At 40.3% G+C, this 25,726-nt stretch overlaps 2 protein-coding genes across 2 annotated transcripts; one reads left to right on the top strand and one right to left on the bottom strand.

The window, feature by feature from the left end:
* Positions 1-70: 70 nt before the first annotated feature.
* Positions 71-19,326, bottom strand: IK (IK cytokine). Its single transcript, XM_070746915.1, has 20 exons — positions 19,187-19,326; positions 16,646-16,712; positions 15,485-15,577; positions 14,973-15,032; positions 14,511-14,678; positions 14,314-14,428; positions 13,547-13,617; positions 13,406-13,452; positions 12,308-12,471; positions 12,106-12,214; positions 10,349-10,388; positions 9,831-10,038; positions 9,166-9,184; positions 8,639-8,717; positions 6,737-6,817; positions 6,044-6,101; positions 1,604-1,692; positions 1,053-1,161; positions 628-662; positions 71-326 (listed from the first exon to the last, which is right to left on the bottom strand). Exons 1-20 carry the CDS (start codon positions 19,200-19,202, stop codon positions 299-301), a joined length of 1,656 nt encoding a protein of 551 aa, XP_070603016.1. The 5' UTR covers positions 19,203-19,326; the 3' UTR covers positions 71-298.
* A 1,418-nt stretch (positions 19,327-20,744) lies between these two features.
* Positions 20,745-25,685, top strand: NDUFA2 (NADH:ubiquinone oxidoreductase subunit A2). Its single transcript, XM_070746921.1, has 3 exons — positions 20,745-20,919; positions 22,646-22,752; positions 25,497-25,685. The coding sequence occupies exons 1-3, from the start codon at positions 20,813-20,815 to the stop codon at positions 25,586-25,588; spliced, it is 306 nt and encodes a 101-aa protein (XP_070603022.1). The 5' UTR covers positions 20,745-20,812; the 3' UTR covers positions 25,589-25,685.
* The last annotated feature ends 41 nt before the right edge of the window (positions 25,686-25,726 follow it).

A 25,726-nucleotide genomic window follows, 5' to 3' on the forward strand; every position in this document is an offset into this window, starting at 1 on the left:
CCTCCTCCCAAATCATACCTGCCTCATATTGCCATGCATTCATGGAGCACAATAAGAACTCTGTAACATAAACATTATAACAATTTTTTATTGCAGTACAAATCCAAAGTGCAAGCCCCTGGGAAACATGTGCTGTAGACAAGGAAAAAAGCATCTAAAAAGTTTAATTGCAAACAGATGCTGCCCTTCGTATTCACATGTAAGCAGGAAACAAGGTGGGCTATTTCATCAAAATCAAATCTTCACTAGAGCTGAACTTTCAGAATACAACTGAAGGAATTAACGCCTCCTGGCATCTTCAGTATTTTGGTCTCTTCACCTCAACCCTGAAATTACAGACATTTATATGAAATGCTATAAGATTTATAGCAGAAACCCCCACACTTTAGAAGAAACCCCACACACATACATACACACACACCATTCAGTACTAAAAACAAAGCATATCTAAACAAAAATGCAGAAAGTAAAGTAATTAATATTCTTCAGACCACCCATATATCTCTTGCCACAAATGAGGATCTAGACTTTGCTGAATACATACAAGATAACACATATGAGATAGAGATGGCTCCACAACAGTTTTCACATCACATTAACTTTTCAAGTGAAAGCAGTTATACTAACCCATCAGCCTCCATCTTCTTTCTTTTTTCAATGATCTGCAAAGAGAGTACAATCACTGTACTGTGGATATGACATTAAAGCATTTATTTATTTATTTTTGGAATCTTTCAAGCAAAAGATCATGTGGATAGGAGAAAAATCTGGTAGAATGGATACTGATTCTATTGCACATGTGCAAAAGTTTAGTTTGCTCCCACAATAGAAACAGAACTTTTAGGCATCAGAATTTTGATCACAAACAAGCTATTTAGGTGTCACATTCTGTCTGAAAGCCCTGACACAGAATTGCATGAAACTGAATGAAATAGCAGAACACAATTCTTTCCAAATCTTAAAACATGTGTGTGTGTAAAACCTTGAAGAAAACTACAACCTATGATGGAAAAAACAAATGTTACCAAATAAATATAATTTAAGATGCTTACTGCACTAATCTTTTTCCATTGCCGATCTAGTTCAGCTTTGTCATTGGTCTCTTTGAAACGACGTGTCTTACGGCCTTCAGACATCTTGATTCCATACTGGAACGCTGCTCTAAAATAAAAGGAACAAGTCAAGTACAGATGGGGAAATTTTTGATTCAACTAATTTGATGCAAAAAACTAAGATTTACTTTCTCAGCTCTATTACATGAGGCATCTTGCCAGGCATCCTACAAAATGTAGTACGAATTGAACTGTAACAATTTTAATTTTATTAACTTAATATAGCTACCCATTCCAGAAAATTCTGGGTGGATTATAAAATCTATAAAAAGAATAAAATAGTTTAACACTAAATAACAGGAAGCCCAGGCTGAAACAACTAGAACAACAAATAGTGCAATACAAATATGACGGGGTACAACTAATATATTGCACCATATTAATCTTCAGCTGGGGACAGACAGGTCTTAGGGGTTTTCTGGAATCTGATTACTTATATATCCTACAATACCGTCTATCTTCCTACTCTTAAAAAGAACTTGCAAACTCACTTGGGTAAAGCCTCTTTGTTATTCATGTACTCGCTATATTCTTCTTGTGTGTCAAAGTCCCAGCGACCCAGAGGTCCTTTTTTGTTTCCCTTGGGGAAAGAGAAAAAAGACAAATGTAGCATAATTACCGTATATACTCGAGTATAAGTCGCTCCGACTATAAGTTGAGGCGCCTACTTTTGCCACAAAAACTGGGAAAATTTATAAACCCCTGTATAAGTCGAGGGTGGAAATTGCAGCGGCTACTGGTAACTTATAAAAATGGAAACCAATAAAATTACATCAATTCAGGCATCAGTAGATTAAATGTTTTAGAATATTTATTTCAAAGAAAGCCAGTAAACTAGCTCTGTAAGTTTAAAAGAGGGTAAACAGGTATATATCCCCCCAAGGCAGGTATAGGCAAAAAAAATGCAAGTACCTAGGTACTTACCTCAATCCCCTGCTCCTGCTGGTTTGGGTTAGGGTACTTGACCTCTCCTTGCCTCAAAGAGATACAATTTCCCTCTATATTTACTATTACTGAACATCCAAAATATACTTAATTCTATGTATATATGCCATATGTGTAAATAAATATTACACACAGGCACACAAAAATATACTGTACATTATCTACTATATAAACTGTATGTGTATATACAGAGAGAGAGAGAAAGAGAGAGAGCTCTTGTAAAATTATATATGGTACATTCAACCTCACTTACTGTAATAGGAAAAACAAACCCAGAGTCCACTTTCTGCCACATAGTTAACCATAACCAGAACATTACACATGTCTTCAGATGTATCGGTACTTCCCTAGCTTGCACATCACTGTTAGAGCTAGAAAATGTCATGGATTGAGTAAAATGTGGTGATTCTCACTTAACAATGCTTTTGCTTAACAACAAATTTTGAGCTCAATTGTGGTCATAGGTCTCTGTCTGTCTGTCTGTCTGTCTTCCTTTCCTGTCTGTCTGTGCCCCCCTCCTCTCCCCTCCCCGTGTAAATTACAGAGTCAATACTGTATTGTTTTTTTTATTTAAGGTTACAAAGCAAATGAAGAATCATTTTGAGTATTCTTTAAAATTTCTTCAGTGGGATCCATAGCTAATCTGGCAAAAGATTTTTCACCTGGCAAAACTTTATATTGTTGACATTAGGCACAAGCAGACAGATGTCTTAAAAGGCAAACAAACTGTCAAAAAAGTATGTTTTTTTAAAAATATAATATTTTGGTTGTTGAATTTAATTCTGCCTTGGCGTGGGGCAGCCCCTGCAGATGAGTGGCTGGCGAGGACCACGCATTCCCATCTTTGTGTCCGCTGGGGTTAAAGGAAAGTTTAGGGATCCCCGCCCCTTGGAGAAATGCCTCGGTGGTGACATTCTGAGCGTTTTTGCCTCCCCACTCCGAAAATCCCACTTCTCGGCAGCTTGCCGAGGCTGAGAGGAGAGTGATTTTAAAAGGCACTCTCAGCTTGGGGTTTTCTCCCCACTGAAATGTTTCTCTCGCCACTGACAAATTGTTCGCCCGCCACCCTCAACACCCGCTTTGTCCTCGACCCGGCAGAAGAAAACCGCGTCCTTTCCTGTCGCTCTCTTCCCGAGAGGTGGGGTGGGGGGGGGTATTGAGAAGACAGAAGCAAGAATCCCCCCCCCCACACACACACCGCCTTTTCCCCCCCTCTAGCACGACATTGGAGTGGTTGGCTGGCTCTTTTGCTTGCGGGGAGAGGGGGAAAAAGCTGGTAAAGTGGGGGGGGGTGGATTCTTGCTTCTATCTTCTCGCCACCCCCCCCCCACCTCACTGGCTTAGGAACATCGTTGCCTCCCACAGCCATTTCCCCACGCGCTTCGGATGTTCCTGCCTCTCCTACAGCGAAGACAGGCGGCACCTTCCCGAAGCACTCAGCTAAGTGGCTGGGGGAACGGCTGGCCATTTGCCGCCTCTCTCCGCTGTAGGAGAGGCAGGCGCAACCAAAGCAATGTTCCAAAGCGGTCTCCGGGAAGCGATCGAGGGAAAGGCAGTCATCTGCCTTTCCTTCAGCTCTAAAGAAGCGGCAACTGCCCTGCCTTCCCCCAGCCGGTTAACCGAGCGCTTCAAGTTAACCGGCTGGGGGAAGGCGGGGCATTTGCCTCCTCTTTCGAGCTGAAGGAAAAGCAGACGACTGCCTTTCCCTCGGTCACTTCCCGGAGACCGCTTTGGAACATCGCTTTGGGAGAGGGGGCAACTGCTCCCGGTTAAGAAGCAAGAATCCACCCCCTAGCCAAATGGCTTTTTTCCTGTTTAGCGCTCGAATGCTGCGCTAAACAGCAAAAAAGCCGTTTGGCTAGCGGGTGGATTCTCCCTTCTTAACCGGGCAGTTGCCGCTTCTTTCTGTTTAGCGCAGCGTTCGAGCGCTAAACAGCAAAAAAGCGGCAACTGCCCGGTTAAGAAGGGAGAATCCACCCCCTAGCCAAACGGCTTTTTTCCTGTTTAGCGCTCGAACGCTGCGCTAAACAGCAAAAAAGCCGTTTGGCTAGGGGGTGGATTCTCCCTTCTTAACCGGGCAGTTGCCGCTTCTTTCTGTTTAGCGCAGCGTTCGAGCGCTAAACAGCAAAAAAGCCGTTTGGCTAGGGGGTGGATTCTCCCTTCTTAACCGGGCAGTTACCGCTTCTTTCTGTTAAGCGCAGCGTTCGAGCGCTAAACAGGAAAAAAGCCGTTTGGCTAGGGGGTGGATTCTCCCTTCTTAACCAGGCAGTTGCTGCTTCTTTCAAGCTGAAAGACGGCTGTCTTTCCCTAAACGGCTTGCGCCCTCTTGTGGTGACCTGTCAGTCACCCGAGTATAAGTCGAGGTCGGGTTTTTCAGCCAATTTTTTGGGCTAAAAAACTCGACTTATACTCGAGTATATACGGTATGTAGTTTAAAACTGTACCACTTCAGGCTGAAAATAAAGGAAACTGTTTTTGTTCCATATGTTCCATATTTTAGAATGCTCAGTCACTAATTTTGCTGCAGAAAATGTAAACAAAAATCTTAGCTTCCAAGAGTAAAGTATCTAGACTATAGACTTTTTACAGTGAGTATGCGCACACACACATATACAGACAAAAACATTAAAATATTTTATCACACATGATAAGAAGATTGACAGCAGAAAAAGACCTCATGGCCATCTAGTCTGCCCTTGTACTATTTCCTGGATATATGTTTATCCCAGGCATGTTTAAATTCAATTACTGAATTCAATTTATCAACCATGTCTGCTGGAAGTTTGTTCCAAGCACCTACTACTATAAATAATATCCATTGTGGTATCTTATTCAACTGCAAGCAAAACTAGAAAGTTAAAGTTGCCAGATTTCTATGAAAAATGTCAATATAAATATATACTAGACTCCTGACGGCAAACCTATGGCATATGTGCCACAGGTGGCACGCGGAGCCATATTGGAAGGCACATGAAGCATTGCCCTATGTTAGCTCTAGCGTGCATGTGCTAGCCAGCTGATTGTTGGCCTTGGGGAAGGCCATTTCGCCCTCCAGAGGCTTCAGAGAAGCTTCCCTGAAGCCCCGGAGTGTAAAAAACCACCGAATAGGCAAACCGGAATTCAGAAAAACAGACTACCAGTTTGCCTGTTGTGCTGTTTTTTGAACTCTGAGACTTCAGGAAGCTTCCCTGAACCCTCCTGAGTGCGAAAAACAGCATAACGGTAAAACCAGAATTCTGTTTTTCTGAACTTCTGATTTGCCCATTGGTTGGCTTTTTTCACTGTCCAAGGCTTCAGTGAGGCCTGTGCGCATGCACAACAATGGGGGGATTGTGTGCATGCGCAGGAACAGCATGGGGGTATGCATGCATATGGGGGATGGAACAGGTGTGGGTATATGTGCGTATGTGCTAGCACATGCTCACCCACCCTTTTGGCACATGAACCAAAAAAGGTTTGCCATCACTGTACTAGACAAACTGATCCATTGGGTCAGCTTTTCAAATCTAGTTCCTTATAAGATTCCTCAATGCTTTCAGCAATGGCAGAGCTTCTAATGTTCTAAATTCACTACAAAAAACCTATAAATATTCAGGGAGATATTCAGAGATGAACCTGCCTTGAAAATAGCCCATGTTGAACTGTACAGCACAATTGACCACAGGAAGTGGTTTATGACATTTTGTATTAGGTCATAAAATGTTTTATAAAATTTGCCAAATTTCAATTGCATGAGAATAATGGATTCTGAATTTCGACAGCAATCTATAAGTTAGTCCATTTGAGGTATCTTGGCTCAAACATTTCTGCCCTATGATGCACCATTTTGCCCAGTTAAAGGTTACGCACAAATATGTAGAGTTTTAATAGTATACAGATTCCAAATGACTCATTATTATTATTATTATTATTATTATTATTATTATTATTATTATTATTATTATTACCATAGAAAATTACTTATTTTAAAATTATCAGCAGTATACCTGATCCATTTTACTATAATCTACTTCTTCATCACTATCCACAGCCATGGCATCCATTCTAGGAAAAACACAAAATTGGCAATATTTACTGTATATCTATACTTGCAATCCCATTCAAAATTATATTTTGAGATATAGCAGTAACAAATCTGGAATGCTCTGTTTAGTTTATAGATTCTATATACATGGTAAAATTTAATACTGAAAAATTGGACTTCAGTCAGTATCTACAGAAGTAGATTATTTCAAAAAAGTTATATTCTCTTAGCCTATATATAACTCAGTTGAGTAGCAAATGCATTTTTGTGTGCGTGCGTACACGCATACTGATAGAAAATTTTACTCACAGGACTGTTCTGAATATCTACAAAGTATTTAACCTCATTATATAGATTTTACTAAGGCTTCAGTATAAAGCCAAATATTTTCCAAACTTATGCATATGATAATGAATTAGTCCTATCAACCTTTGGTCCTGACATTTTAAATAAATAAATGCTTTTTATTTTGTCAAAATTATTTGCCAAGAAAATGTGCAAGGCCTTTGAGCCAAAAAGATTTTATATTCCTGGTCTGAATGTTTTTTAAATTTGAAATTTATGTTCCACTAGTCCAAACTTTCAAAAACTTGCTGATGTTTCTTCTGTTCCTATATCAGTAGGTCTATGAATGTTGAGTATATAATATTCTTACGTTGCAGGGTAGCATTCAGCATAGCTGTTTAGCATTCCAAAGAAATCACCGAGTTGCTTTTTATCTTCAGATTTTTTTAATGTATGAAAGGATAAGGAACAAAAGTCCTGAAAAAGATAAGATTGTCTCTCTCTAATAAGCAAGCGCCATGAAGAGAACAAGCAAAATATTAAAAAGGTCTTAAGTGGTTCAGAATCAATATTTTTTTCTCACAAACTTTACTGACAAGCACATCAATTTCATTGGAGCCAAGAATCTCTTCCAGTCATTCCACTAAGTTTTTTTGCAGCAGTTATGAAGTAAATACTGTGTTTTTAAAGGGAATCTCTGTGTACCAATGGGTGTTTTCTACTGGAAACTGGATAAAAAGGCCAGAAACCAGGATAAAACATCATAAATTGTGGTCACATGAGTAAAGAACACTGTGACCAGATATAAAGCTGTGTTGCTTACCAAATGCCTAAAATGCAATCATGTGATCACAGAGGATATGCATCTGTCAGAACTTTGGAACTGGGTTGTATGTAGCTTTGCAAAAGGTTGTTGTGGTGCCTTAGTGACCAGTAATAGGTCACTAAGCAATTGGTCATTAAGCAAGGATTTTTAATATATATTTCCATAGAACACATATATAATGGCAGTCCTTGACTTACAACCATTCATATAATGATCATTCAAAATTATTAGCGCCAAATGGACTTGCAACTATGCCCAAAGTTATGGCCGTTGCAGCACCTGTGCAGTCATGTAATTAAAATTTGACTGCTTGGCAGCCCACCTGCACTTACAACCACACGGGCACTGCAATCCCCTTCCCTATCTCCCTAATCCCCGTGGTACAATCCTGCAGAGTAGCATGCAGGGTGGCTGGCTAGTATGGAGCTTGAGACAGTATTTCTCAATAGCAAGGGGCAGCACGAAGGCTGAAGCTAAAATTTGGCAGCAGCTGGCCAAGTTTGCTGTGAAGACCCCAGATATCTGCTCCAGGACAAACCCTGGCAATGTCACTGAATGCCACATTTTAAGATTAACATGGTCTGGCTGAAGCTTCCTGAAGTGGTTGTGGTTTTGTACTGCACTACAGCACCTAGACCAGTGATGTCGAACATATGGCACGGGTGCCACAGGTGGCACACGGAGCCATATCTGCTGGCATGCAAGCTGTTGCCCTAGCTCAGCTCCAACGTGCATATGTGTGCTGGCCAGTTGATTTTTGGCTTGCAGAGGCTCTGGGAGGGTGTTTTTGGTTCCCAGAGAGCCTCTGGGGGGATGGGGGAGGGTGTTTTTACCCTCCCTCGGTTCCAGGGAAGTCTTTGGAGCCTGAAAAGGGCAAAACCCGAGCATACTGGGCCCACCAGAAGATGGGAAACAGGTTATTTCCAGCCTCCAGAGGGCGGGGAAAGCTGTTTTCGCCCTCCCCAGACATTGAATTATGGGTTGGGGCACTCAGACATGCACAATAGCGCATGCCTATGCTCTTTCGGCACCAGAGGAAGAAAAGGTTCGCCATCACTGACCGAGACAAACTCATATATGGCCTACACTGGGCTCCTAGGGCTTCCGCCGCTCCTGAGGCACCGTTGTATTTCTTACCTGGGACTCCTCCATTTAACAACTTGCAAGATTGCTTAATGACTGCAACCCAGAGTGCCAGGATTGCCGTCATTGATCAAAGCAGTCAAGTAAGGTCTCTCTTAACAACCATTACAGCATCAAGATTCTGGTTTCAAATGTCATCTTAAGTCTTGGACTACAAGTATGGTGTTCGTTTGGAGTTTTCCCAAGTCACAAAAGCTAAGTATTTTTTAATAAAGGTTGGAAATTATATAGAAGATGCCTGTTTTACCAAAGCCCTACAGCAAGCCTAGAATCCCACAGTCAGTGTACAGATTTAAAGGATATGGTTCTGTCCCTTCCCAGCCAGTAGCACCAGCAAACTTTTCATTGATTGATTTAATCAACTCTTTGGCTGAGCCAGGTCCTGAAAAAAAGGAGAAAGAAGAAAGAAATTACTGATTATCTAATAGAAAAAATACTGTTCCAGCTGAATCTTATTTAAAACTAAGAGGAGATAAGGAGACATAGAATTGGAACCAGTAAATCAGGAGGCCACTCCAAAACTTGAGGGTTATTTAAAAAGTCAGTGTTGGCTTATTGTAATATATAAATCAGCCTTTAAATATGGAAATAATCATATAAGCAAATGAAAATATATGTTTTTAAAAATATTTATAGGATGACTAACCATCAAGCTAAAAAAAGAATTCATCATACTGTATTATATTTTCTAAATATTCAGTCAAGATAAATTGACTAGGATAAAACTTGTTTCTTCTTAAATCTGCAATTGCAGAGATATTTTATTTAGCAATCATATCTTTTTTGCTTGCAGCCAGTTATTTAAAATCAAGGTTAACGTAAGAACTTACCTTTGTCTATATCATTAGGCTAAAGAGAAAAGAAAACAAACATATTACTCTCAAAATAAACAATCAAGATGGTTAGTTACTTAATGTAAGATAAGCTATTTCCATTAATTCAAAAGATTCGTATAGTGAATTTTGTGCCCATATGCTAGATACTGATAAGAAGCCAAAAGTTCATGTGCCTCTGCAACTAGCATCTGAAAACTACTTGAAGATAGAGTAAAATACTACAAGACCATTTTTTCTACAATTTTACAGACAATTTAGTACAGATAATATTCTATTTAATTCACTATTTCCATTTAATTATTGTAACTCATTAAGGTTACAAAAGATTTCAAAATTGTTTTACAACTATAATACACAGTCCTGATTAAAGAGTCAAAAAACACAATATCTGTTGTGGAATGTCACCTGCAGAAGCAGTGGGGGAAGAATTTTGGCAATAGAGAGCTTTCCCATATAGAGGCCTGGACAATCCCACACTGGAGGGAGGAGGGAGAAAGATGCTTAGGGTAACCACACCTAGAATCTCTTCATCTAGTAAGTTAGTTTGGCAAGATCCTGTCCATTACATTTAAGCAAGTAAAGAATTAAGCTTAATTGAATTTTAGACCTGACAAAGTCTCAATTTTATGCCACAGATAGACAGACAGATGTGTGCTTACTTCGTCATCAGCTTTAGGTTTCTCAAAGTAGCTGTGCCTCTTCTTCTCCTCTTCACGTTCCCTTTCTCTCTCCCGTTCGCGATCTCGTTCATGTTCCCTGTCTCTTTCTCTCTCCCGTTCTCGGTCCCGTTCCCTGTATCTCTCTCGTTCCTTTTCTCGTGGCACTTTTGCCGCCGACGGTACATAATCACCAATATCTTCAAAAATACTTTTCATCAGACAAGCACATATTAAAAAGGCAAAAGATAAATCAAATACACACAAGTCTCAATAAACGGCATAAGAATCTTGCCAGGAGAATCACTGATCATAAATTATTCTTTTCTATTAAACATTTTTCTCTCTCAAGGTGGTGATACCTTCTTTTTTAAACAATTCAGCCCCTGCATCCTGCACTTGCCTCTTCCTTCCAAACTGAGAATCAGGCAAGAATTCAAGAGCTTCCTGAAAATAGTTCCAAATACAATGAGAATGATCCAACCCCGAAGGATAAGCACTTGATGTATCCATATACTTACTTCATATCTGCCTCTGGGGGTTTCTTCTCATCCAGTTTCCCTACAAGTAGAGATCAATCAGACTACACTTACTTCTATTGTACATTATTTCTTTTAGGCAGTATCAATATGTTTTTGCAAATGTCTTGTAGCATTTCATTAAGGTGCATTTTTATATGATATTATACCAAAGTTCAGAGGTGGGCTTCAGCTAATTTGGACTGGTTCAGGTGAACTGGTTAGAATTTTGTACAGTTTAGAGAACCAGTTAATTGTGCCACTGGCTGGCCCCGCCCACTTGTGCCCATCCCACCCCATTTCGCCTTGACCGGTGGATAAAACCCCACAGCCAGCTATTTTCTCGTTCCTTCTCTTGTTCGCCCAGACCATGCAGCCTAGCTGATCTCTGCGCCTCACCTATGCTCTCCATAGATGCCTGTGAAGGTAAAGTGTTCGCCATAATGGTCAACTCAGGGTGGACATGGTGAGAATCGGGTGCCCTTTGGACCTGCCTCTCACTGGCCTTCCGCCCGCATGGTGCCTGCTTGCCCTTCACCTTGAGTTGGGACACACACCAGTCCGTGGCTCTGGCCTTTCCCATGCTCACATGCTGCCAGCTCACCCCAAAGGGCCGTCTCAGGGTGGACATGGTGAGGATTGGGCGCCTTTTGGACCATCCTTTTGCCAACATGACGCCTGCTTGCCCTTCACCTCAGGTAAGGGAACGTGTCAGTGCCTGGCTCTGGCCCTTCCCAGGGCCTCTGCTTACATGCCGCTTGTTCACCCTTTGCTTCGAGCTGGGGGATGTGCTACTTCCTGCCTTTCTAAACGGACACCTCTCCAGTGCCCCACTTGCTCCTGCAGGTTTCGAATGTGGTGTCATCCTTTGCCAAATTGGCTTGTTTACTTCCTCCCCATTTTCCCTCCTTCCGAAGCCCCTTACTCACTCTCCCTGCTTCTTCCCCCATGACTGCCTCTTTCTTTATCCCGTGACTTTACCTTCCTCTTGCAGCTGGTGGCAGAGGGGAAGGCAGGTCAGCCAGGGCTGAGCCGTCGCCATTCGACTCCCCACCAGCCTGCATCTTGCCCCCCATCCGGATGCTCTGCAGCAGCTGGGCCTTGCCTGCTGGGAGGGAACGGGGGACCACCAAGAAGCATGAAGCTTCACCGCCCACATCGCCCCTTACCAGCTGCCCCTCCCTCAACCGCCATCCTGTGTGCTTCAGCCAAGTGTGGGCCGCCAGTGTGAGAATGGTGAAAGCCCCATGGGTTGGAAGGTAAGACTGATGGTGGGGAAGGAAAATTCGCTCTGGGCTTGTTGTGCTCAGTGGAAGAGCCGCCTCAGTGGTGGTGGGATATGGTGAAGCGAGGCTGCATTTTGGGCCCAGCTTCAGCTTTTGTGGGGCCTTCCAGGTGGAAGGCCTGAGAGAGAGTTGGCTCGCTCGTCCATCCACCAGTTGGGCTGGCCCAGGAAGCAGCATGTCCCCTTGTCACGAGCTCAGGGCCCCAAGGCAGCCTCGTCTCACCGTGTCCCCTCCCCCACCAAGGCGGCTCATCAGCTGAGCGCAGCAAGCCAAATCAGATTGAAAAATAAATAATCCCATTTTAAATACATTTTCCACCCTAATGTGGAACAACAACCTATAGGGCCATGCAGAATCTAAGTTTTGTACTTCGTTACCATTCTGACATTAATCAAATGTTAGCAGAAGTTAATTTTTAATGTTTATCATGTAAAACAATATATGTAAGTCTGAATTCTAAAATCATGTGGTTACCTTTATCCTTTTTCTTGAGCTTTTTATTACGAGTGCCTTGTCTCAAATAGGAAAGAATCTGAGTCAGTTTACTAATTACAATATCATTTGTAGTTAATGTGGTCTGGGCCTAGAAGGATAAATCACAGGAATCACTACTCTGATAGCTCATATAAGACATATAATGCTCATCAAGTATTGCCACATCAATTAGATCAATTACCTCCATGGTTGGGCAATCAGCCTTACTTCTAATCAAAGTTGTGGGAATATCTGTGTCAGCATACTCATCATCAAGATCCACCACATAAGCCATTCGCCCTGGCAGGAAGAGCTCATTCCGCTCATATGCCTTATTCCTGAATAGCATCCGATAGATGTTACGGCCTAGAAAAAAGAGGATTAATGAATATACCACTATTCACACAATATATTAAGCTAAACAAACAACAGTATATTTTTATGATATTGTCAGAACTAGAACCATGACACTGCAGCCATTGCTCCAATCAGCCATTCTTCAAAACACATAAACCCAAGCCTGGAAAAAGCTATATACTTCCACCCACAGATTATTTAAGAACTCAGAGAAACAGAATAAATTTGCTCATAGTGCATGTTCATAACAACATATACTAGGTAAAAATATATATACCGTATTTTTCAGAGTATAAGACACATCTTTTCCCCCAAAAAAGGGGCTGAAAATTTGAGTGTGTCTTCAATGTAGCTTTTTACTAAGCTTTTTTTCAGCCCCAATGAGGTGCTAACAAGTGAAGCACATCTTTCCTTTGCATACTTTTTTCACTGCTGCTGGGCTTCTGGCTTTAGAAGCCTTTTTTTAGTCTTAATGAGGTGCTAACCAGTGAAGTGATCTTCCTGCTTTGCTGAAGAGAGTGTTCTAGAAACTGTTTTTATCCCCAACCAAGAGATAAAAAGCAGGCACGGATGCTCAAAACCAGTAAACTAATGTGCTGAAGATGACCAGACTAAGGACTAGCCAGATGAATACCTGGTGGGCAGATTATTTTTTCCCTATTTTCCTCCCCAAAAACTAAAGTGTGTCTTATACTCTGGTGCATTTTATACTCTGAAAAATATGCTAACTTTTGGACTAAGATCAAGATAATCCAAGTTCATTCTCAAACACAGAAGTTCATTGGCTGACTCTGGATGAGTCATTATCTCAACCAGACCTACATCACAGGGTTGTTGTTGGTCAGGGGAAAAAATGGAAGGAAAGCACTATATATGTTACTATGAGCATCTGCAGAAAAACTAGAATGTAAATCTAATAAATAAAATGTTTGAACAACTTTACCCAAGCGAGTCTTGAATTCAATTTTATTTTCTGGATCTTCATCTTTCCTAGAAAAGAAGCAATGAAATACATGTGAATAGCTGGGCTACTATGTTTTCAGCCTAAAATCTCATAGGTGAGCTCTCTCTTATCCCTACTTACTTAGTTTCTTTTTGGGGCTTTTCCATTAGTTCTTCTTCCTCTTTTTCTTTGCTGGCAATCTCTGCCCGTACCTGAATAGAAATATATTTTCTTTAAAATGGTATGATTTTATGGACATAGATTCTCAATAGATTAAATAGGAATAGACTGCTGGCTCCAAACAGGACTTCACTACTGCCTGCAGATCTGAATCCATCATTTTTCAATACCATCCAACTGGTCAACCACCATAGGTTTTCCACTGTTATGAGAAGCAGGGGGAAAAACTTCATAACTTACCAGGAAGTTTAAAATATTTCCCTGCATAATAACCTTGTTCAAAAATACTATTTACTTACTGTTATTAGCAACCAAGAAAAAAAACATTCTTCCATGCTCTCAGGATTGTTGAGGCAGGGAAAATTAAGGAGAGGGGAAGTAGTGGTAAATGGAAAAAAACGTTATTTAGATGTTTAATGCAGGTATTTCACATATGAAATGTATGCCTCCTAGGCAAAATATGTAATTGAGATAATATGTTTTAGTAGCAACCACTGAAACATAGTGGCTTGAACTAATTGTCAGATTCTTCTTGGTTTCAACTAATTTCTGCAGTTATATAGTTGTGAAAAAGAAGCATTACAATCCAAGATAGAAAAAAATACAAAAAACCCCACACCCAACCCCTTAGATATATGGAATATTTATAGGTAGAGCAGCAGCACAAATAAGGGCAAGAATTTGCTTAACATGTGAATTGTTATGCACTGTTGCATTTTGTGGCTCACCTTTTGTAACAAAGCAAAATCAAGACCCTTCACCAAGTGAGTGTGTTCCATGTCACCACCCAAGAATTTGGACTCCTGAATCAATTGCCGCCTCTTTTCTGCTGCTGATTTATCCCTAGTATCAAAAAAAAAATGGTTTAGGGTAAGCACTATATTGTACTCCCAGCCAGAATGGCAGTAACTCTGACTATACTCACGCCTCTGCAGTGGGTCCTACTGCCCTGTAATTGGCAGTTGTACTGATTAATTCTGTTTCTTCATAATCTTTGTTCACACCATCACGTCTTTCTTTGGCACGGTCTCTGTATTTCTCAGCCAATTCCCTCTCTCGCTCAATCTCTTGCTGGCGTAGTTTTGCATAATAGCTGACATTTTAAAAAAGAAAAAAAGGGCCAAAATAAATTAAGCAAAAAACCCACAGTATTCTAAGAATAATTTTTAACACCTGTAATATTGACTGCCATGTTCCTTTGTTTCATTGTTAATCTCGACCTATATTAGTCATACAGAGAAATAACATATATTGTCTGATTCATGCTTATATTAAGTACTAAAAGAGAAGCAAAATTATTAGCTCCATTTATCCTGCAATATGATTCTTCCTCCAGTACAAAAATACAGCAGTTCTTTTGGAAACGTCAGTAACTAGTCTCTATTACCTTTTTTTCTTTCTCCTGCGAGCAGCTGGATCTTCATCTTCATTGTATTCTCTGGGCATTCTAAAACGAACAAGGGTAAAAATGTTCATATATGACTAAACTGCAATAAAATGTAAACTCTAATTTCAAAATAATATTAGCAATAATGAAGCTTTACTCCTTATTCACCTCAGAGGAAACTATAAACACCTACAAGAAAAATCCTGTAGGCAGTTTATAGAAAGTAATAAATCTTACTTTTCAGGATTCCTACATGGATAAAATGTACATGACATTCTCTGAAAAATATTACTTTTTTTGTGTGCAAATTCTACTTATTCAAGTAGCCTAGTCTTGATTTTAGCATTTATTGTGTGTGTATTTACATTATTTTGATATACTGTATACGTTATGCATATATTTATTTTATAGATAACATGAGTATAAGATGGTAATGCATCAGCTAAAATGTATTTGGTAAATACATTTGGTAAATACATTTTTGATAAAGAGTACAAAAATTGCATGCTTACTCATGATGGCGAGATTTTGAAGGTGGTGCAGATGTTGGTGCTGCCCGCGGAGTCATAAGAAGCTTACGAAAGTCTTCATTGGTCAATTTAGACCTATCACAAAAACATTTGCTTATAAAAGTGCATAAAAACAGAATAAGTAACTACTGATTATAATTATTAAGTTTTTATCCCACCTGACTCCAAATGACTCTGAAAAAGTTAGAGAAATTAAAGCATTTGAAATATTGCAAAAATGTGCAATTCATAGTACATAATTTATTAAGAAAGAAGAACTAAATGTTCTTATACCCATACTCTGCATATACATTTGCCACAATCCCTGCTAGTGAGAAAATTACTTCATGATGTCTCCTGTTTTGCCCACTAATTACAGCATGGAAGTTGGTCAAAAAAACCAGAAAGATATAGAAAAAATCAAAATGTTACAGTTCCAAAGCATAATACATCATTACAGTACACCCTTATTGTATGCTTTGTCAGGTGGTATTTTATTTCATTATTGAAATTACACTGGATAAAATGCATCTATTATCTACAGTGGTGGACAAAAAAATGGAAACGCCTTGAAAAATTATCAAAATATCTTTTAATATGGTGTTGGTCCACCTTTTGCGGCAAATACAACCTCAATTCTCTGAGGTATTGATTCCTACAAATTGTGAATTGTTTCCAAAGGAATTTTAGCCCATTCTTCAGTTAAAGCACCCTCCAGTTCTTTTAGAGATGGTGGTGGTGGAAATCAACTTCTTACTTGAATCTCTAAAATAAAGGCAATTTTAGACAGCTTACAACATTAAACACTGTTTTAGCCCTTTGTAATCTCATTAGCTAATATATCCAAATTTTTGCTGGCCAATGTATTCCAATCAGCACTGACAAAGATCCCTTGTCTTACCTTCCACTGCACCATTGTTTAATAACAAGGCTTGCTTTCCTCCAAGTATAAATTGGACATAGAAGCAGGGATTAATAAAATGATACAGGTAAGATTTTGCATTCCACACAAATATAAAAACAATTGGTAATCTTTAAAGTTCTATGTATAAGATATGGAAATCCTATTGTTGGAGGAAAAAGTGCTCCATTCCAATATATGAAAAAAAAGGTCTTTAATACTGAAAGCTATATCTTAAAATACCAATTAAAAGCTATACTCACTGATGAAAAGAATGAGAATCATCCACATCATGGCCATCTGGGGCTAAAGGGTTAGAGAACGGCTCACCTAGAATGATAATTATAAATCAAATACCGTATCTGAAAGATAAGTATGTATTTCAGTCAGATAATCTATTGTGACATTTTTCATACAGAAAATATCTGCAGAGGAAATAACACCAAGAAATCCCTCATATGCAACTGATTTTCAGCCAGTTCCAAACTATAACAGTGTGGAAAAATTAAGAGGTTCAGGAAAATACTTGTCCAGAACAGTATTAGATTTCATTGTGTGAAACGCAAGCAGGAAGGTACAGCAATAACAGAAACTATTTTTTCCTTATCTTAATTTTTCCAAATTTAAATCTTCAAAAATATAAAGTCCTCTTCTCAATTAAATTTTTCATCACAACACCTTGGTCTTCTTATTTTGTACATAATGTACAATATTATATTGTAAGAATATTAACATATGTGTCTTAAACTTTGTACCAGAAAAATTTCAATTTTTTCCCTAAGAAATTGTAACCAAAGATATACTATTATTTTCTATGCAAGTAAAATCAAAGAAACAGCAGAAAGTAATATCATTGTTTGAAATACCTATACAGTAGTTTAGAATCACTTCAGATTCCTTGAAGACAGAAGAAACAACAAGAGATCAAAGGCCATATATCCCACAGAAGCATTATAATATGTGTTTACGAATTTAGCCATGTTTAGAAAAATCAAGAGGTAAATTAAAATATAAGAGTGGGGGGAAATTCTAGTACAGTAATCCCTCGAGTTTCGGGATCTCAATCTTCGCGAAACGCTATATCGCGATTTTTCCACCGATGATGTCAGTCTCTTCCTTCCTTTCTCATCTTTCTTTCTCTCTCTCTTTCTCTATCTTGCTTCTTCCTCTCTCACACTCTCTTCCTCCCTCTCTCATCTCTTTCTTTCCTTCTCTCTCTTTCTCTATCTCTCCCCCTCTTGCTGGCGGGCGGCGGGCGGGCGAGCGGGGGCATCAGCGAGGAGCCGGGGTTTCCCCTTTGCGTGGGCGGCTGGGAAACCCCGATCTTCGTCTGCTCGCTGCTGCTGCGCCGAGCAGATCAGCTGCTGGGCGGCCGAAGGAACCTTCCCTGGGTCTTCCCCCTCTTGCTGGCGGGCGGGCGAGCGGCGGGCATCAGCGAGGAGCCGGGGTTTCCCCTTTGCGTGGGCGGCCGGGAAGACCCAGGGAAGGTTCCTTCGGCCGCCCAGCAGCTGATCTGCTCAGTAGCGCAGCAGCAGCGAGGAGCCGAATCGGGTTTCCCCTTTGCGTGGGCGGCGGGGAACGCAAACTCCACCATCTACGCATGCGCGGCCATAGAAAAAAAGGGTGCGCATGCGCAGATGGTGTTTTTACTTCCGCAACCCTACATCGCGAAAAATCGATTATCGCGAGGGGTCTTGGAACGGAACCCTCGCGATAATAGAGGGATCACTGTACACACAAAACTTTGGTTTGCATCAGTCCATAAGAACAACAAGAATTAGAAACTGATTAGAGTAATCATATTCAATTCTGAAATTGTAATTGAACAGGTAGTACTTCATGCAAGTAACTATTTATTTATTTATTTATTGAATTTATATGCTGCCCAACTCCTGGAGGACTCTGGGTGGCTTTTCCCTTCATTTTTTCCTCAGGTTCCCCCACTGAAAATCAGCCTTTTTAGATCCAATATAGGACCATACAGAGCAAAGTACAGAATATATAATTCAGGAAAAAATGTGGCACATTTTGCAAGAATTTATCAAACAAATAACAACTCATAGTCTATTTTAGGTAGAAATTTTAAGAAACAAATGTTAATATTCCTACAGAAAACAATATTATTATATACAAAATAAAAAGACCAAGGTGGTGTGACGAAAAATTCCAATTGAGAAGAGGACTTTTTATTTGTGAAAGTTTAAATTTGGAAAACATGAAGATAAGGCAATATAATAGTTTGTTAATCGCAGCATTGATAATATCGCTGTAGCTTCCTGCTTGGTTTCACACAATGGTCTTTTGCCCTTCTGACTCTATAAAGCCCCCCCCCCCCCCCCCCCCACACACACAGAAAGCTGTAGTTAGAATCGAAAAGCCCTGGTTCTACAGCCCTCCATTCTTTTCAGAGAGAATGCCCCGGGTTCATGAGTAATTGCTTTGTTGTGCCCACCACCTGGGAGACAAGACCCCTTTCCCAGTCCCCATGGATGATTCGGCCCATCGGCCACTCCAGAATAAAACAGGGAAGGGACGGCAGGCTGCCTTTGATCCCCCAGAACACGGGTCTCCAACCTTGGCCACTTTAAGATTTATGGACTTCAACTCCCAGAGTTTCTCAGCTAGCTTTGCTGGCTGAGGAACTCTGGGAGTTGAAGTTCACAAGTCTTAAAGTTGCCAAGGTTGGAGACCCCTGCCCCAGAATATATTCGCTGGCCTTTTATTTGAAAAGAGGGAGGCAGCAACAAAAAAATTCCGAGGGCGGTTCGCCTACTTCCCCACCCCGGCTTTAAAGTGACACTCACTGTCTCGCTCCGGCATTGTCGCTTCTCTTGAGATATAAACGGCCCCGGCTGAGGTAACAAACAAGCCCCACCGAGCTCTGCCTCTTTCCCACAAGGCACCGCGCAGGGGAAGGCTTAACCCGCGGTGCACTGCGCAGAAACTCTCCGGGACCTTAGAGATATGTTATAGTTTATCTAATAGACTCGTTCAGATCGCCTATTTCAGGGTTCAGTTTCAGAATTAAGTTAGCCTTTCTTTCAAATACTGTACCTGTAAAAGGCAAATCTTAAGACTTCGGCATGTCTGTTCAACAGGTTGCAGCAAAAACGCTCATTTTCATTCAATATGTATCAAGTCTTATTTTAACGCTGAAAAACATAATAACTTTTTGCACGTTGAGGGAACTTTAAATGAACTTTGCTATTTTGTAGGTTGATTTCAACGGTTTTGTGCCTAAATGTTTAAAAACTTAAATGCATCACCGTTCAAAACACGATATGTTTATAGAGGACTTTGGGATATAGATTACAAAGATATAATCTAAGTGATCTTTTGGATTTTGGGTGATCTGGACCTTATCAAGCCATATTTGGTTGCTTACAAAAATGTTGATCTCGATTTGCAATCGCATTTCTTTCTACATAAACCAGCCGTTCTAGCACTACTCTTCTAATTTTTTCGCTGATTTCTATGCGTGGTAAAAACCACTAGATCCCAGTTCCATAGAAAGTGCAGAGAAGAGCAACAAAGATGCTAAGGGGTCTGGAGGCTAAACCGAACGAGGAACGATTGATGTACAGTATATCTAGTCCAGTGTTTCCCAACCTTGGCAACTTGAAGATATTTGGACTTCAACTCCCAGAATTCCCCAGCCAGGGAATTCTGAGAGTTGAAGTCCAGATATCTTCAAGTTGCCAAAGTTGGGAAACACTGATCTAGTCTAACGAGGAGTAGTAGAGGCGACATAAGAACTGTCTTCAAGTATTTCAACCAAGGAGAAATTTCCTGACTGTGAGACCAATTATTCAGTGAAATGGTTTACCTCCTGGGCTTGTGGGTGCTCCAATCTTCAACAAAAGTTAAGACAGCCATTTGTTCGGTTTGCAAATCCCTTGAGCAGGGATTTTGACTGAAAAACAATCAGTCAGAATAGAGCTGAGATCTGGAAGGGAACTTGGAGGTCTTCTAGTCCAGGGGTCTCCAACCTTGGCAACTTTAAGACCTGTGGACTTCAACTCCCAGAAATCCTGAGAAACTCTGGGAGTTGAAGTCCACAAGTCTTAAGTTGAAAAGGTTGGAGACCCTGCGCCATTTCAGATAGGCGGCTTTCCAGTCTTTTCTCACAAACTTCCAGGGATGAAGACCTCCAAGGTCCCTTCCTGTGATTTTAGTTTTCAGTCCAGAACTTGGGCAGCCAAATATAGCTTTACATCAAGAAAAACATGAGTTATGTTTTCAAATTCAAATTGTCTTCAAATTGCTACCGTATAGGTTTATAAGCGGCAGCAGGGAACTTATATGTTCATTACCCATAACACCCCGCGCGCTTCTTATCCTGTTGGCGTCATTAATTAAGCGTCGGTTTTGTGCTACGCACCGGATTGGCCGCAGCATCGGCAACTGCGCCTTTGGGGCTGGCGGTCACAATGGCGGCCGCCACAATCGTCCGAGCGGTTGGGGGCAGCCTTGGCCAGAATCTCAAGGAAATTCGGATCCACCTTTGCCAGCACTCGGCGGCTAGTCAGGGAGTCCGGTAGGTGAGAGGCGAGCAGGGATCTTATCCGACCCCTTGGCGGAGGGGCATGGAAGTTTATTTTTATTTATTTATATTTTATTTATTTGTTTTGTCCAATACACAATAATACACAATGAGGATTATAGAGGATATAATCAGGTAGAATGTATCAAAGGGGGAATGGAGGAGAAAATAAAGGAGTGAAATATAACTATGAGAGAATAGCAGAAAAAGATATAGGTATAGAAGAGAAGATATAGGAGAGACAATAGGACGGGGGACGGTAGGCACTCTGGTGCACTTATGTACGCCCCTTACTGACCTCTTAGGAATATGGTGAGGTCAACCGTGGATAGTCTAAGGGTAAAGTGTTGGGGGTTGGCTTTGCACATCACCCGGGCTAAATACCCATGAATACAGCGGTAGTATTGCCCAGCTCGGCGTTGGGTGTATTGTATTGTGTATTGGACAAAATCAATCAATAAATTGTAGAGCAGTGTTTCCCAACCTTGGCCACTTTAAGATATTTGGACTTCAACTCCCAGAATTCCCCCTATTCTAGTATGCTTCAGTCTGTTTGGCTGCACGAAGGAGCTGTCCCAGAGTAAATGGCTGGAAGCACTGGAGATATCCGGTATACAAGGTATCATGGAAGCAAAAGTTCCTTTGAGAAATGATTCCTGGCTTGTCTGCTTCCTTAGGAGTTGCCAAGTGGATAGGATGGCAGGGAGAAAATCGCGTGGTGCCACCTGGGCTGCTATTAAGCCTTTTAGGAGATAGTCCGGAGTGGTGTGTGTGTGTGATAATCCTTCTTTCAAGACAAACGGGATTTTTTAAAAAAATCTTGATTTCCTTACAAACAATACAGAAAGCACAGGACCTATTAAAGATGGATTTAAGGGTGAATAGCCATAGCATTTAGACTTATATACTGCTTCACAGTGCTCTGCAGCTGCCTCTAAGCTTTACAGAGATAGCATATTGCTCCCAACAATCTGGGTGCTCATTTTACCCACCTCGGAAGGATGGAAGGCTAAGTCAACCTAGAGCCTGGTGAGATTCAATCTATCAAACTGCTGGCAGCTGGTGATCAGCAGAAGTAGCCTGCAGTACTGCACTCTAACCACTGCACCACCGTGGTGTTAAGAACAGTCAGCTTTATTTTTTACTGGGAAGGGGATATTTCCTAAACATTTCAGAAAAGTCATGTTTTTTCCCCAGCTACTCTAATATTGGTTTGCATGATACAGTGAATTAAAATATGTGAGCTGGATTTACACACTGTGCTAGACAAAAATATTATTTGGCTTGGGTATGAATGTGTGTAGTATTCAGTTGTAAAGCAGACTGACTTTTGTTCAGTTGCTGTGCTCTCTCTCTCAGTCCAGAGTTCTGTTGTGGGGAAAGATAGAAGGGTGTGTACCTCATCTCGAGTTCCTGTACAGTTATAAAATCAAATAAATATATGTACATTTTGAAATATTACTTTGAAGTAAAATGTAGCATATTCTGTAATTAATATTTATTTGTTAAATATATGTACTTACCATCTCACTTTTGAGAGACTCTTACAATATCATGAAACAGCAAAATAAAACATTAAAGTGTTAAAATATTGAACATTATAAGTGAATCAAATCTGAGTAAGATAGGAATCAATACACATCTTTTTGTTTTTGGTAATTGAATGGAATAAAATCCTCAAACTGATTGTATTCTATTCTACTTGTTGAATTCTTTGCAGAAATTTCATTGAACAGCACTATGTCACATTGAAGAAGGCAAACCCAAACTTCTCTATCTTGATCAGAGAATGCTCCAATGTTCATCCTATGCTTTGGGCTAGATATGGTGAGTTAGGAAGGGCTTTTCTGTAAAATATTCTTTTGCAAGTACAATAGAAACAATTTGTTCAATTGTTTGTTCAGTAGGGTTTGTTATTAATCTCTAAAACATTTTATTTGAAATATATTGTTGTTAAAAAGAAAAATTGGAAGGTTTTCTGCAGATATGCAGTTGTTTGTAAGCCAAGGCCATTTTCACATATAGTTGGTATCAACAGAATATATGCACATGTTGGCTTAATCTATTAAAAGAAATATACAGTATTACGAACAGAAGGTACAGATTTAATAGACTTTTGTGTTAATTCTATTCCATAATACTGTTGACAGTCTTAAGTTGAATTCTACATTCATGCAACGCAGGGAAAGAAGTTGGCAGGTGCTGATATTGTATAGAATAATGGCAGAAAGGATTCTGTTAGAATCATAAACAAAAACAGATGCTACTATTAGTTTCTTTTACACAATTTTTACTTATCTTCTAATACAACATTATTTTAAAATTTAACAATTGATGGAACAAAATAACTAGGGATATATGTGACTTTCATCTCTGGTTATGTTCATACAACATGCTTAACAAACCAGTTAAAAATCCCAAAGCCCTGGTTCCCAACAGGGGGGCAATTGCATTTTAATGGGGACAATTGGAACCTTGTTTAAACCTAGTTAATGGCCTTTTAGGTTTCCTCTACATGAGTAGTTCACTTTTCGAAAAATAAGAATTATATGTCATGGGGGGAGGCCTCAGAATTTTAGACATGCTTAGATGGGCATGGCCAAAAAAAAGTTGGGAACCACAGTCCTAGAGGTTGCACTTATGCCACAGGTACTGTGTGCATCTTGAGTTTTGGTCTCATAGCATGATTTGCCAGTTTAAGTTGGTTTATATTCTGGGTATTGTATGCACCAAGAAAATAGGCAATAGAACATGGGTATCAAACTCCCATTACATTTAGGGCCGCATCAGGGTTGAGTTTGACCTCAGGGGGCTAGGGTGGACATGGGCAGGGTAGGCATAGACAGCTGTTACTCATGCTGGGGTGCCTATGGTAGCCCGAGCACTCTGCCAGCGAAAACGGGCTCCCAAGCTGTTTTCAGCTGTGACGGCCTCCTGCAACCCTCTGCCAGAAGAAACCAGTTTTTCTTGGCAGAGGCACTGCAGGTCAGTCCTTTGCTGTTTCCAGAACAGCCCTGTGGACCAGATCTAAGCACCCCACGGGCCAGATCTGGACCCTGAGTCTTGAGTTTGGCACCCCTGCAATAGGGGTATATATAAATGCAACCCTATGAAAATTAGTTGTGTGCAGACTACAAGTACTCCTTGAGATAGGCATCTCACTTAACCTCCATTTGATCCCTTGCATGGTAGTTTCAAATCTACAGCAAGTGCAGCACCCTGATGGTGATTACAAGGATGCTGCAACACCCATTTCCCCCCATCCTGTTTTGAGACCACACAGTGCTTAAGCCGCTACCTCTGATGCCTCCTGGAAGAAGCAGCTATCAATTTCAGTACTCTGACAATTACTTGTGGAAATGGTGGGGCCTTTGGAAATTTTCTGGTCCTGTCAGTTGGTTATTAGGAATTTGCAGACCTCTCCTCAATGTCTTAGGCTGTTTCAACAGTGGAATGGTATCAAGATAATGCAAAGTGATAGTACTACTTTGTATTGCATTAAAAGACACACTTGGAATATTATGTCCCATTCTTGTCACCCCAAAATAAAAAAGATGTTGAGACTCTAGAAAGAGTGAAAACAATGACAAGGATTAGTGCATCTAGTCTGGGGAAGTGGATTAGTGATGACAGGATAGCAGTCTTCCAATATTTAAGGGACTGTCACAGAGAAGAGAGGCTGATCTAATCTCCAAAGCACTTGACAGCAGGACAAGAAGAGAAGGAGGGAAGATCATTAAAAAGAGACCCAACCTAGAATTAAGGCGAAAGGAGAACAATTAATCAGTTGAACAGCTTGCCTCCAGAGATTGTGGGTGCTCCATCACTGGAGGTTTTCAACAAGAGTGTCAAGGTACCAAGGAATAACCAAACGAAAGTCCAAGGCTTGAAGTTCCTCAAAGTTCCATTTTATTAGAAATGTCATATTGGTACATCTGGGAAAACATGGAACAAGGCTTCTAGAATTGGTACATCTGGGAAAACAGTCAAAGATCCATTTGCTGTATCCATAAGTCCATCATATGGTCCAGTCACTCCCCTAGTCACTCTTATCCAAGTGCAGGCCAAATGTCCTTGACTCCCAAAGAAAGAATGCACTCCATGCATTCCCCCTTTCTGTTTTCGCAGGCACTAAATGTGGCAGTCCTGAAGCTCCAACAGTAAAGGTGGCTTCTGAAATGGCAGAGATCCTTCCAACTCTGTTATTCTATGATTCTATACTTATGACCGTAATAGGCAGTCCATTATGGTTATAGGTCAAGGACTATCTGTATTATAGAAAGTGCTGCTGGCACATCACTAAGAAAATATATTTCCATCAATGTATCCTTTAGGCACAGACTTTTTTTTTCTTGTATCATTCAGTATCAGCTGAAAACATTTTAGAAAAGCAGTATTGTATATATATATATTTATCCCCATAGGCTTTTCTCTGAATTGGATTAGCAAATATTTAGGAAAGCAATTCACTCGTAAAAGACTTATAGATTAAAAATACAATTGTGTTATGAAACCTTAGAATTATCTTTGAATGAAGTCTAAGATTTATTTTTAATTAATTTTTTTTACAGCCTTCGGTCTAGAAAAGAGTGTGTCACTGAATAACCTAAATGTGGACCAAATTGCCAAAGCCTTGGAGAATGCTGTTAATAGCAAAATATGAAAATAATCCTGTACTCTTTGATTCTAAAACAATATATATTTTTGTTTGTAATTTTAATTTAATTAATTGTGATCTACAAATAAAATCATATACAATGTGTCCTGTTTTGGTCAATATATGTACCAGGGGGTAGTGTAG

This window comes from Erythrolamprus reginae, chromosome 3 (assembly GCF_031021105.1).
Source record: "Erythrolamprus reginae isolate rEryReg1 chromosome 3, rEryReg1.hap1, whole genome shotgun sequence".
Classification (NCBI taxonomy): domain Eukaryota; kingdom Metazoa; phylum Chordata; class Lepidosauria; order Squamata; family Dipsadidae; genus Erythrolamprus; species Erythrolamprus reginae.